The 14428-nt window shown below is 44.3% G+C and overlaps 1 protein-coding gene across 3 annotated transcripts in view; it reads right to left on the reverse strand.

The window, feature by feature from the left end:
• LOC121269638 (Down syndrome cell adhesion molecule-like protein 1 homolog) overlaps positions 1–14428 on the reverse strand; it is a 474540-nt gene that overhangs the window by 157654 nt on the left and 302458 nt on the right. For all 3 annotated transcript variants that reach the window (XM_041174392.1, XM_041174393.1, XM_041174394.1), the window contains 2 exons: positions 4402–4680; positions 2800–2919 (listed from right to left, as the gene is read on the reverse strand). In XM_041174392.1, coding sequence (XP_041030326.1) covers positions 2800–2919; positions 4402–4680 — 399 coding nt within the window. The remainder of the gene's footprint in view (positions 1–2799; positions 2920–4401; positions 4681–14428) is intronic.

The following is a 14428-nucleotide window of genomic DNA, read 5'->3' on the forward strand; positions in this document are numbered from 1 at the left end:
GGACAGCAATGACAAAAAGCAACACAAGCAAGCCTGTTTAATTTTTACCACAACAAACTTAAGTTTATCCTGATGTTAAAAAAATAGATTACGGATGTTCTCTCCATATATATTCATGACTTGAATTGGTTATTACCTTTGAGTGTAGAATGCGTTTTAAGATGTTTGCTCGGCATTTTTTAAAAACATATTTCCCATTCGTATCTGTGGTAATCTCAACCCACACCCATGTTTATCAAACTTAGTGATGGCTATGAATTAAACAGAGTGGCAGAGGAAAGGAGTTCACAATGCTTTTCTGTTGATTTGATCATCCCTTTATTCTTAGCTGTTATGGAATTGGGTTTTGTTGAGCGGAGCCTTTATTTGTTTCAGGTTGGTAACTCTAATCATTAGGGTAGTAATTCTTTTGAGAAAATCTTGGCTGGTCCAAATGACTGGTCTGGGTACTCACAACACCCAACTCTCAGCTATAGCTTTTCAGAATACTTTGTGGCTTCAACCGTGGCTTAGGCTGAAGCTGGTGAGGGTAGCCAGTAACTACTGCAGTCAGCGAAGAGAGATGCCTATCCTCCAGTGTATAAGGGCAAAACGTGATGGAGCTGGCAAAGGAGCCTTTCATGTTGATCAATGGTGTCACATGGCGACAATGTATGTGGCACTTAAGGGTTACACTTTTACCATACAGTACGTCATGGATAGTCACCCGTTGAAAGGATTTTAATTGAAGCTACTGCATATGTATCCCCAGTTAAACTGTCATATCAGCATTTCCACTGAGGCTACAAACAGGATCTCTCTTTTATCCCTTTTGAAGGGTTTTGAGGTGTCTAAGATGATTAAAGAGCTGTACATCAGTATGAGTCAATATTCTCAGGTGCTGCAAAAATGCAATTATCTGTATACAGGAATTCAGTCTTGCATTTCATAAGAAATTGATCCTGAAAATGATTTCCATGCAGGTTCCCCAGCAAGATCCTTTAAAGATAAACATTGCTCAAGATTGCACAGGGTAGAGCTGCCAACTCTCCAGAAATGTCTTGGAGACATTTAAAGTTATCTCCAGAACACTGCTGTTTACAACCCAGAAGGAAGATAATAGATGTTAAGAAAAAAAATCTTCTTTCAATACTTTTGCTTATTAATTATAAACATTTTGGAGGTGAGTATCGATAAGTAGTCAAGAATCATCCAATCAGGTAATAAACAATGAGGATTGATATGTTGGACGACCAGTGGTAGAGCAGCTGGAGGAGGAAGTTTATGCAATGGACTTCAAAAAAGGCTGTAAAGATTTGCCTTGCAATTACACTCTAGTCAGTTTAATTTCAGTGGTGGGAAAATTTCTAGAAACAATTATTTGGGAAGAATTAATAGTCACATGGAAAAACGTGGATTGATTCGGAAGAGTCAGCATGGAAAAATCATGCCGAACTAACTTGCTGGAGTTTTTTTGAAGAGGTAAGAGAGATGGTTGATGAGGGCAAGGCCACTGATGTGGTGTATATTGACTTCCAAAAGGCTTTTGATACATTGCCACACAACAGACTTGTGAGGAAATTTATAGCAACATGGATACAAAATTGGCTGAGGGATAGGAAAGAGAGAATAATGGTTAATGGTGTTTTTCAGGCTGAAAGAAGGATTGTAGTGGAGTTCCCCAGCGGTCAGTATTAGGCCGACCTTTGTTTTCCGACTTGCTTTTCCTGATATATATAGATGACCTAGATCTTGGTGTGCACAGGACAATTTCAAAGTTTGCGGACATCACAAAATTTGGGAGATTTGTAAACTGTGAGGAGGACAGTGTAGAACTTCAAAAGTACATTGACACATTGGTGGAGTGGGCAGATAGGTGGTAGATGAAGTTCAAAGCAGAGGAGTGTGAGGTGATACACTTTGGTACAAAGAACATGGAGAGACAGTATAAAATAAAGAGAACTATTCTAAAGGGTGTGCAGGAGCAGAGAGACTTGGGTATTTATGTACATAAGTCATTAAAGGTGGAAGGACAGGTAGAGAGAGCTGTTTCTAAAGCATACAGTATTCTAGGCTTCATTAATAGGAGCATAGAGGGCAGGGAGGTTATGATGAACTTATATAAGACATTGGTTAGACCTCAGGTGCAGCATGTGAACAGTTCTAGGTGTCACACTATAGGAAGGATGTGAACGCATTGGAGAGAGTGCAGAAGAGGTTTACAAGAATGGTTCCAGGGATGAGACACTTCAGTTATGAGGAAAAATTGGAGAAGCTGGGACTATTTTCCTTGGAGAGGAGAAGGCTAAGAGGAGACTTAATAGAAGTTTTCAAAATCATGAGGGGTCTGGACAGAGTAAATAGGGAGAAACAGTTCCCACTCGTTAATGGATCAAGAACCAGAGGGCACAGTTTTAAAGTGTTTTGCAAAACAAACAAATGCGAGGTGAGAAACTTTTTGACACAGCGAGTAGTTAGGGTCTGGAATGCACTGCCTGGAAGTGTGGTGGAGGCAGGTTCAATTGAGGCACTCAAGAGTGCACTAGATGATTATCTAAATAGAAACATTGTGCAGGGTTATGGGGAAAAGGCAGGAAATTGACACTAAGTTAAAATGCTCAGAGAGCCGGTGCAGACACGATGGGCAGAATGGCCTCCTTCTACACTGTAACAATTCTGTGATTTCTTGAACAAGGTCAGTTAAAGCTTTCAATCCATCAAATGTTACGTTTTAACGACAGTCTGGATTTGTACCGATACCAACCAGCACCCCGACTAGGGAAACAATGAGGACTAAGTTTATGAGTAGCAGGGTCATACCTTTTGCATGCTTCCACATGACCTTCGGAGGAGGATATCCATCTACTGAGCAGTTGAGAACTCCAGCTTTTCCATAGATGCCATCCTGGTTATTGGGCTGAACCACAAAACGAGGCGGCACTGGGAAATAGAAAAATAAATTATAATAATTGGGTCAATGTAAAAAATTAGGGTTGATCAAAAAACAGTGGGGTGTTGTAGTGGCAAATGTGAGCTTCAATGCTCAAAATGATTTCTTTGACTTTTCTTATGGATGAACATTTTTCTTGGGCACAGCACATCGACAAGAGAATAATTCACCTGCAACCATGTACTGGATTGAGAGACACTGGTGCCCTAAAATGATTATAAAAATGGCCATAACGCACATTCTATTCATATAAGTGAGTTAGCTGCGGCTCAGGTGCTGGCTCTTTCCTTTCTGAGTCAGAGGGTTGCGTGCTCAAATCCCACTGCAGTATTTGAGAATATCGTCGAGACTGGCATTTCTGTGCAGCGTTGAGGGAGTGCTACGTTGTCACAGGTGATGCCTCTTCGATGAGACATTAAATTAAGGCCCCTGTCTGCCCATTCTGGTGGAGGTCAAGGATCCCATGACATGATTCAAAGCTGAGCAGCGGACTGGTCCTGGTCCATATTTACTGCTTAACCAATAGCTGACACCAAAAAACTGTATTCTCAGGAAAACAGCTACCACTGAAGTGCAATTACTGTTGCATTGTAGGTAAATGTGGCAGCCAATTTACACATAGCAAGATCCCACAAACACCTATTTAACGCACAGCCTTTAGTGGATCTTTTGGATCAAAGACTGAAAGGTCACCGCAACAACATCCCAATGAAAATAGATTGAATAGATCCTGCCATCCCAGTGGCTTGGCTCCAAACTTTCAGAAAGTTGCCACCATAACTTGACTTTAAAGATATTTAGGACAGTTAATAAGAACAAAAGGTCACAGGGCAGGATTATCCTCTCGTCACGCGGGCTCCGATCGCGATTTCACACTGGCTGGCCAATTAAAGGCACTGCTGGGGTGGGGCTGGTGGTGGTGGGGGGTGTGGGGGAGGAATGCAAGCACCGGGGCGGCACTGACAGCTCCCTAAAGGCACAGAGCTGCCTCAGGGAGCTGAAGGATCTTAAAATGAAAAGTAAACTTTTTACATATGATATAAACATGTCCCCACATGTGACTCAGTCACATGAAGAGGGACATGTGAAAAAAGATGTTAAAAACATTTAATTTTTGTTCAGTAACTGTTGGAAACCTCATCCACCGGAGGTTTCGTTAAAAATGCAAAGGCCGCTTGGCCTTTTCGCCCGCCCAATTGAACGGTTGAGCCGGCAGCGAAAAATGCAGCTTAATTACTTAAGGGGCTTAATAGGCAACTTATTTGTCGGCGGGCGCACTGCTGCCTCTCTCACGTGCCCGCCGACCGAAAGGTCGCGGGAGTGCGCGGTGACATCGGGACACTCAGCCGGCTTCATTGCGCACTATTTCACTCCCTTTCGGGTCGGGCACACACCCACCCACAGGATGAAAAATTCTGCCCATAAAGACAAAAGAAAAAAGGCAGTTAGTAAGTGCCTTGGGAGCTTCTCACCTCGTACAATGAGTCGTCGCTCTCTCATGACTGTGGCTGCCTCATTGCTGGCAATGCAGGTGTAATTACCATTGTGTTTCAGGGACACGCTGGAGATCTGCAAGGAGCTCATGAATTCTTTGGTTTCGATGGTGACCCCCGACCCAGAGAGAATCAGCTGACCATCTTTTCTCCAGGTGATACGAATGGGCATGTCACCTGACGATACCACGCAGGGGATGTAGAGGAGCTGTCCTATTGAGGCTGGCGGGAACTCAAAAGGCTGGATTAAGGGAGGAACTGGAAAGAAAGAAGCATAATGAATTGGTCGGTAGATTTAATAAGGGACATTTAACTTCACTCAGTACCTCAGTCGCTTGCCTTCATTAATTTAATGTTTTTAAGGAACGCATTTGGCATAACTGTTTAACTGTTTCTTGACAATTGCTATATTTTATGATGAGGAAACAGCTTACAACTGGGATTTGAAAGACTGACTTTTCAGAAACCCAAGTTTGAATCTAAGACAGATTTGAAGTAAGGGGTCTGAGAGAAGTGTATTTGGGGCATTTGCAAAGAAGCCTCTCACTCCCATTGACCAGCAACATAAAACTGCCACAATATTTTCCATCACTTGGCACTGACTTATTTTAATCAAGAGTGGCCAAAATTTTTTTTTACTTGTTTGTGGGATGTGGTCGTCGCTAGCTAGGCCAACATTTATTGCCCATCCCCAATTTCCTTTGTTCAGAGGGCATTGGAGAGTCAACCACATTGCTGTGGATCTGGAGTCACATGTAGGCCAGACCAAGTAAGGATGGCAGATTTCCTTCCCTAAAGGACATTAGTGAACCAGATGGGTTTTTACGACAATCGACAATGATTTCATGGTCATCATCAGGCATTTATTTCCAGACTTGTATTGAATTCAAATTCCACCATCTGGTGTAGCGCGATTCAAACCCAGGTACCCAGAGCATTACCCTGAGTGTCTGGATTACCAGTCCAATGACGATACCACTATGCTACCACCTCCCCTAATGATTAGTTATCCTGCTCCATGCTGTTCTGAACCTAGGAGTACTGGGTGGCACCTTTAATTTAGAAGAAAAGTAAAAGGGTCTTCCATTTCTCTAATGCCAAACTGCCTTACTGCTCTGAAGAAGGGTCATACATGTCAACTCTGTTTTTCTCTCTCCTCAGATGCTGCCAGACCTGCTGAGTTTTTCCACCACTTTCTGTTTTTGTTACTCTAGATTGTTTTAAGATGTTTTTGCTGGGAAGCTGCTGAAAGGAGTCAGAGATGGAATCAGATGGAGTCAGAGAAAAGATGGAAGCATGTCCATTAATGGATTAAAGGGGCTGCAGTGTCATGACTGGGCTGAGGGCAGAACATGTACCAGTCATGGAGATGGGGGTATATAAAGGACTGTGTTAAGGGGAAAATGCCAGAACAGGAGTTTAAAAAAAAAGAGATCCAATCCATGCGTTGCTGTTTTCCCAACCCATTCTTTTCCCTTACTGACTTCTTAGAGTGTGCAGCTAGTTGAACTGTAATTAATAAAATTAGTGAGGCCACCATATTGTTTGTCTTGTCGAACTGATCTGCACTTTGCAGTACTCACTTTCCTCATCTCCAGGAGCATAAAAAGTAGCAAATGCTCACTGTTCAAAATACATCTACCCCAATTCTACAAATTTCAACTTAAACAATCACACAGTCAAGTGACTACCACAGATCAATGAAAACGTGAAGATTCTCCTAGTGCATGACAATCTGAATATTCCGCCAATGTCGGAGTTCTACATGCACTGAGAAAATCCAAGGACAGTGGACACCAGCAGTAAAGCTACTACAGGCTAATTAGATGCTCTTAAATAATCAAATAGCAGGGGGAAAAAAAAGTCAAGGCATTAATTTTAAAAATCTCATCCTTGTTTTCAAATCTCTCCATAGCCTCGCACCTCTCTATTTCTAGAACCTCCTCCAGCCCTACAACCCTTTGAAAACTTTGCCTCTTCCAATTCTGCCCGCCTTCTTGTGCATCATTAGTCATCACGTTCCCTCAGCCCTAAATATGGAATTCCCCCCCTAAACCTCTCCTGTTCTACACCTCTCTCTCTCCTCTTTTCCAAACACACTCTGCCTATTCTAATATCTCTTTGTCTGGCTCAATGTCAAATTTTGTTCGATAACACTCCTGTGAAATGCCTTGGAATGGTTTACTAAAGTGAAGTGCTCTATAAATGCAATTGTAAGAATTTTTAAAGTTTAAAATCAGGAGTAATTTGTACTTCTCTTGGAGGATAACCATTGGAAGCAAATGTGCCTGTGGCAAAACACATCAAAGTACAAACTTTACAGGTGTTGCACCCTTTCTGTTGACTTCATCAGGATATTAAAAATAAAGACCAAGATAGATGAGAGCCCAGAAATTATAAGGGAATTGTCCCAAAGAGATTTTCTTTAAAAATAAACACAAACACAATTCACTTAGGTTGAGGGAGCTGAAGGCATGATGCACAAGAAGGAGGGCAGAATTGGAAGAGGCAAAGATTTCAGAGGGTTGTAGGGCTGGAGGAGGTTCTGGAAATAGAGAGGTGCGAGGCTATGGAGAGATTTGAAAACAAGGATGAGATTTTTGAAATTAATGCCTTGACGTTTTTTTCCCCCTGCTATTTGATTATTTAAGAGCATCTAACAAAGAGCCCAATGTCTTCCCCACTATTGGATGAAGGCAGTGTGCTTGGAAGATGTACCAGTGGTGGGAGAGTGAGGGTTGGCTGGTTCAAGATGTCTTGTGCTGAAGGCTCCAGGGATACACCCAACCAGAGTTGTGATGCCAACCTTTGTGGGTGGCAATGGGACAGGGGGAGGGAGGGGGGAGGTCCATGAATCTTGACTGCCATAAGAGCTGGGCCTAGGCTCTTTGGGCAAAATCTGCCAACATAGATGAGCTACTAAGCTGGAGATCAGACCAGAGGATGACTAACTTTGCTGAGCCCCAAAATTCCACCTGGAGTTTTGGAAACCCCAGTTTTGAAAATCAGTGCCTTACATCAAGATGCACTCCCTTGTAAACAGGAGTGATGTGGGTCATAATTTGGTAAAACACACACTTGTCCATGAAGGAATGGGTCTCTTTAATTATCGGGCAGGCTCTGTTTTAATGTCGTTGTTTAGGAGAAACTTTTTATTCAAACTGAAGGAGTCAGTAAATGAAAAGTTTTGCTTGGTTTAAAGATCCAAATGTGCAGGAGAGGATGTCAAACTTGATTATTTTCTTTTGGTTTTAAAGTCTGAAGCTCTCATAGGGGATCTGTGTCTTACCGATGAATTAAAGTATTACAGCTCTGCGTTTGCACAGCCAAATCCTCAAGGACACAATCCACGCTCTTGTGAAGCATAATCAGAATTTAATCATGGCAAGACTAGGAGACTCAGTGGTCTAGTCTGAGCACAAGGCTCCCTGCATAGCCCTGAATAATTAATGTGAGCAAGATGCATTTTATATGTCTCCTTGAGCACTTAAAAAATGAGGTGTATTTTTTTTAAACAGCTAGCAAAACATTAAAAAAAAACACCGCAGCAGCATGGGTGGAGATGAGCCCTGCACAGATTACATGTTTAATATGCTGTCGACATTGTGAAACCTTGTTTAGCATGTAGAAAGTACCTACATCTTATGTTACCATCAAACTGCATTGCTTCCAGCAATTTTTTTCCTTTCCCTTTGACTGACGCACTGCATTTGTTAAAACAAGACAAGAGGATTTCCTCTGAAGATGCTGGGGGAATTTAATGAATTTAATTTTGCCAGGGCCATTACCATTGGCCTCAAAAACGAAGGTACCCGGCAGTACCACACCAGGCCTGGGTTATGCGAGAGCAGAGCATCTCATGATGTTCCAATGAAGCTCATCACAAGCCTGAGGAACAGCACCTCATGCGCAGAATTTTGCCCTCGGATGGTGGGCGGGCCCCACCGGCTCAGCGGCGGGTGGACAGCTTACCCTCGCCACTGAAACAGGGGCCCGCCGCCATTTTGAGTGGGTGGACCAATTAAGGCCCGTCCAGCGGCTTGCCCGATGCGGGGTGGGGGGGGGGGATTCCCCAACTGTCAAAGTGCGCTCTTTCATGCATGCGCACAAACGTGCGCGCTGCTCCCTGAGACAAAGTCCTGTCTCAGGGAGATTACTGACAGGTAAGAAAAGTCAAAAAATAGAGAAATATTAAAATTATTAACATGTCCCCCTCATGTGACAATGTCACACGAGATGGGACATAAATAAGAAGCACATGAAGTTTATTAAGTTTTTAAAAAACGGACATGAAGCTTCATCCTGCCAGTGGATGAAGTTTCATGAATAATCAGGAACACGCCGGGGTTCCTGGCCTGCCCACCAGCCTTAAGCTTGGACGGGCAGGTCTTTATTTATCTTAATGAGCCTGTCAATGACCTCAATTGGCCATTGGCAGGTCGGCGGGCGCACAGCTGGTTTCGCTGTCCGCCCTCCTTCCTAAACATTTAAAGGCACCAGGATGACGTCGGGGATTCCTCCCAACATCATCCGGCGTCATTTTCCCCTCGTTGAGTGAGAACCGCCCTCAAATCGCCGAGGGGAAAATCCTGGCCTGTCTTTTGACTGGGCACTTTACAGCTTTCCGGACCCAACACCGACTTCAACAATTCTAAATCAAAACCTCTGCCCCCAATTTGTCTCGTTTATTGTTTTGCTGGTTCGGCCTTTTCTTCTTGTTTCTTTCTCAATCCATTTACTTTCCATTCAGATGATGACTATCCTGCCATTCACACCTCATCTAGACACATATTTACTTATCCCATCGCTCCTCCCTTTGGCTTGTAACCTTTTGTCATTTAATCTGTCTTGCCCCCAACCCTATCAGAGACCTTCCCTTCAATTTTTCTTCCCATCTGACCTCTTTTTATTTGCTCTAAACTGATTAAATTTCCAACTTTTCCCAGTTCTGATGGAAGGGCACAGACTTGAAACGTCAGCCTGGATTTTCCAGGAAAATTTGACGGACCAGCCAAAGGACTGTTGACTTCGGGTAGATATTCCAGGTCCCACGGTGGATGGGACTGGAAAATCCCAGCCGCTAACTCTGTTTCTCTCTCCCTGGTTGCTGTCAGACCTGCTGAGCATTTCTAGAATTTTCTGTTTTTATCTCATGGTGCGGCCCATTTGTTAGGCTCTGTCCATCACCCTTCAGCTTAAAACACTTTTGCAACTTGCTGGGAGGGTGAACTGGGAATGGTGCAGTGAGGGTAACAGGTCATCTGGGACCTCAGTGAATGATACGGCCAGCAGCCCATTTCCTGACCAATGAGATTTAAAGATTGGGAAAGAAACTGAGGAACAACAGAGAAGAAAATGGAGTGGGTAGGAGTCAAATCAAGAGTAGAAAGAAGAGGGGGAAAGGAAGGTTAGATTCAGAGAGAGAAAGAAACAAAGGAAATGTAGAAAAAAGATTTTAAAACTAAATTTTACATTTAAAAACCTCTAAGAACAATTTGCTAGGAGTAGGAATGAAACGCCACAGTTTCCATTATTGTAGTGTGTTTTTAAGTGATTATGTCCTAATCTGTAAACATCATTGACAGAGTACAATGTCCTCTGTCATGTGACACAGGGTTCGAAAATGTTTCTAGACCAAGCAGGAGCTATTGGTAAGAACTCTCCAACAACATGTATATACCACTATAACCTTCAGATAAAGAGCATTTTAAATGATCAAATAGCAGGCAATTAAAGAATCCATTAAGACATTGGGGAGAATTTTCTCCCCAACGGGGGTGGGGTGGGGGGAGGGGGGAGGGGGTTGGGCAGGAGTGGGAGCAGGCGAGTGTGCAGCTAATCGCCGCCTGCGATTGGCTGGGCGTCACCATTTTGAATGGGCGGGCCAATTAAGGCCCACCCAGCGTGATGCATACCCGGAAGCGCTGAGCACCCCCTATGCGGGCTGCGGGGGGTGGGGGGGGGGGATGGGGGAGAGGGGGGGGTGGGGGGGGGTGGGGAGAGGGGGAGTAGGCTGAGTCAGGGCCTGCACTCTTTCGCATATGCGCATGAGAGAGCACAAAAATCTCCCTCAGGCAAAGAGCTGCCTCAGGGAGATCAGTTTGATTTTTTAAAATTTTAACAAAGAAAAATAAATTTTTAAGACATGTCCCATCATGTGACAGTGTCACATGGGCTGGGACATGTCAATGAACTTTAATTTAAAAAACTATTTAAATTAATAAACCCTTCATGAAACCCCATCCCGCCCATGGATGAGGTTTCATGAGAAATGCAAATGCCGCCTGGGCTCTTCGCCTGCCCCCCGCCAACCTTAAGGTTCGACAGGCAGCTTAATTCATTACCTTAATTAGTTTTAAAATGGCCCGCCGAACTGAGGATCAGAATGACCTGCGGTGACATCGGGATACACGGCTGACATCACCGCACATCATTTTATGTGTCGGTGAGTGGGGACTGCCCCCGCTTGCTGACCCAAAGATTCTGCCCATTAATTCTAAAATTGTCACCCTTGTTTTCAAATCCCTCCATAGCCTCGCACCTCCCTATCTCCATAGCCTCCTCTAGCCCTACAACCTTCCAAGTTCCTCAAGGTAGTGTCCTCAGCCCAACCATCTTCAGCTGCTTCATCAATGATCTTCCTTCCATCATAAGGTCAGAAGTGGGGATGTTCGCTGATGATTGCACAATGTTCAGCACTATTCATGACTCCTCAGATACTGAAGCAGTCCATGTCCAAATGCAGCAAGACCTGGACTATATCCAGGCTTGGGCTGACAAGTGGCAAGTAACATTCGTGCCTCACAAGTGTCAGGCAATGACTATCTCCAACAAGAGAGAATCCAACCATTGCCCCTTGATGTTCAATGGCATTACCATCACTGAATCCCACTATCAACATCCTGCGGGTTATCATTGACCAGAAACTGAACTGGACTAGCCATATAAATATAGTGGCTACAAGAGCAGGTCAAAAGCTAGGAATAGTGTGACAAGTAACTCATCTCCTGACTCCCTAAAGTCTGTCCACAAGGCACAAGTCAGGAGTGCGATGGAATACCCTCCACTTCCTGGATGAGTGCAGCTCCCTCAACACTCAAGAAACTTGACACCATTCAGGACAAAGCAGCCTGCTTGATTGGCACCACATCCACAAACATTCACTCCCTCCACCACCGACGCACAGTGGCAGGAGTGTGTGCCATCTATAAGATGCACTACAGGAATTCACCAAGGCTCCTTCGACAGCACCTTCCAAACCCACGACCACTACCATCTAGAAGGATAAGGGCAGCAGATAGATAGGACCACCACCTGGAAGTTCCCCTTCAAGTCACTCACCACCCTGACTTGGGAATATATTGTCGTTCCTTCACTGTCAATGGGACAAAATCCTGGAACTCCCTTCCTAACAGCACTGTGGGGGTACCTACACCACATGGACTGCAGCGGTTCAAGAAGGCAGCTCATAACCACCTTCTCAAGCGTAACTAGGGATGAGCAATAAATCCTGGCCCAGCCAGGAAGCCCACATCCATGAATGAATTTTAAAAATCTTTGCACTCCTCCAATTCTGCCCTCCTGCTTACCTATCATGAGTGGTCCAGTCTTCAGCTCCCTCTCCAGTTCTGCACCTGTCTCTCCTCTTTTTTTCCTCAAAACACACTCCACCGATCCTAATTTATTTTTGTTCACAGTATAGTTTACCAGTCCAACCTGAGTAAATAGTGAATTTTTGTTTGAAGGATATAAGGGAACACAAAATCCATCGTTCCCTTTCTGAGCTGGAGAGTTCAGGTGTTTCAGGAACGTGAATCTCCTCTTAACAAGGGTCCTTACGTTGTGAAGTAACTTTACATGTTGACTTTAATTTGATATTTAAGGTGCATATGCAGCAATTTCTTGAAACTCACAAGGGAGGTATTGTTTCACGATTTGGCACTTGGGGTATCTTGTCCTTGCCACATACTGCTGGCTTCTTACACATGAATATGAAGATCAGCATTATTTTCCGAAAACATTTCTGGGCCAAAATTGTTTTTTTTTCCAAAAGAATGCCATTAAATCCAGCCTCAACATAAATCATCAGGGGGAAAAGTCACAACGACTAGCATCAGAGCCTTTCAACAAGAGGGAGGAAGGTCAGCCAAGTCTCCTGTTCCTGTGTGAACAGGTGCAGTTGGCTGAACTGTTTGCCCAGTGCCCCTTAGCTAGGCTCCCAGATAGACGTTCCACCTTGGGTGAAATACTCAACTGTGACGGCTGTTTATGGAACTGAACCCCAAGGTCAATCAGCTGCTTAATATCAGGAGGGATTTGGAGCAGGGGGGAAAAAAAACAAACAAGAAAATAACCAGCCTCACTTGTCAAAATTGTAGGGAATGGTGTGGGAAGATTAAGAATGGGACCATTTCTAATGTATTAACAAGCATATATCAGAATGAGGAGGGAATATACATAACTAAATAACCCTGCTAACATATCTTTTCACTCTCCTCCAAAACAGTGTATCTCTTTCTCATCAGAGAGTCTAAAATCAAGACGTTGTGAATTCTTCAGCCATCCCCATCAGCTGACTAGTAATTGTTAATTATTGTCCATTTGGTAGTTCTTTCAGAGAGTCAGCACAGGCATAATGGGCTAAGTGGCCTCCTTCTCTGCTGCTTGGTTTTCTCTGTAACACTTTTCCATTCTGCTACTTGCTCTCCTGCTAAAATTTTTCAAATGGGGAAATAAAAATGGTTTATTTTAAACCTTCATTTCAAACATACTGTAAAGTGGATGATACAGGAACACTGGCTGCAGTGCCAGGCAGTAACATGGTCAAAGAGGGAAAGGTTTCTACGGAGCATTCTAGCATCACAGGGGACGAATCAATCACTGTTTAAAGGAAAACAACAGCAGGAAAGCAAAGAGGCAGCGACCACAGTCTACACCAGGAAAGAAACACTCAGGTCCTTAATAACAAGTGAACCTATTCTTGAATATAGGCACATCGGATCAGGGGCTGAATTTTACCACCAGGCATGTTTTCGGGAGGAGAGTGCGTAAAATAGGGTAGGTGCCAACCTTCCTGCCCACTCCCGAACTCATCCCCATAACACGGTAGGTGGTGGAAGCCGAAATTGGCAGCTGGCCCGCCATAAAGAAATAAATAATAAAGGGTCAACTAAGCTTATTAACAAGTCAATTGACCCCCGATAATACACTGCCCATGCCATAGCAAAGTTGGCAAGGGCAGTTGAGCTGTGGTGGGCAAGCCATTTTTTAAAATACTTTTTAAAAGGGTGGGAAGGAAGTGGGGATGAGGCTCCATCTTCGGGGATGCCCTTTGTGCGTGGCGGCAGTCCCCCTAAGATAGTAACTGCCCTTTCTTCCTACCCACCTACTTGTCAAAACCCACCACCCCACTCCCGAACCCTTCCTGCCCAATACCCTGGACATACATCACCCCATGATCCATTGGGCCTTCTCCTTGGGACTGGTTTCAGTCCCAGCAATGCCTGCTAAATGTGTTCTTGGTGCTGCCCAGACTGCCGGAGCTGCTGGCCAATCCGATTGGCTGGCAGTTCCCGAGGATGGGACTTCCCCCCACAGTGAGGGGCAGATGTCCCTCGGCAGACAATTTCACCCACAGTGCATTATAGCTGCGGGGTAGGCTGGCACACAGTGAGTTGGCATCCCCCCAACTTTGTTTTGGGGGGGCGTGGGGGGTGTGGTGGAGCCGTAATATACAGCCCCAGGGGTCAATCATTCAGACCCTCAAGCCTGCTCTGCCATTCAGTTATGGCTGATCTATCCCGCAACTCCATTTTGCCTTTGCTCCATGTCTCTTGATACCCTTACCAACAAAAATCAATCGATCTCAGTCTTGAAAGCTTCAATTGTCTCGGCATCCATAACTTTTTGAGGGAGACAATTTAAAATTTCTAGAACACAAGAATTAGGAGCAGAAGCAGGCCGTTCGGCCCCTCAAGCCTGCTCTGCCATCCCATAAGATCATGGC

Source organism: Carcharodon carcharias, chromosome 25 (assembly GCF_017639515.1).
Source record: "Carcharodon carcharias isolate sCarCar2 chromosome 25, sCarCar2.pri, whole genome shotgun sequence".
NCBI classification, from domain to species: domain Eukaryota; kingdom Metazoa; phylum Chordata; class Chondrichthyes; order Lamniformes; family Lamnidae; genus Carcharodon; species Carcharodon carcharias.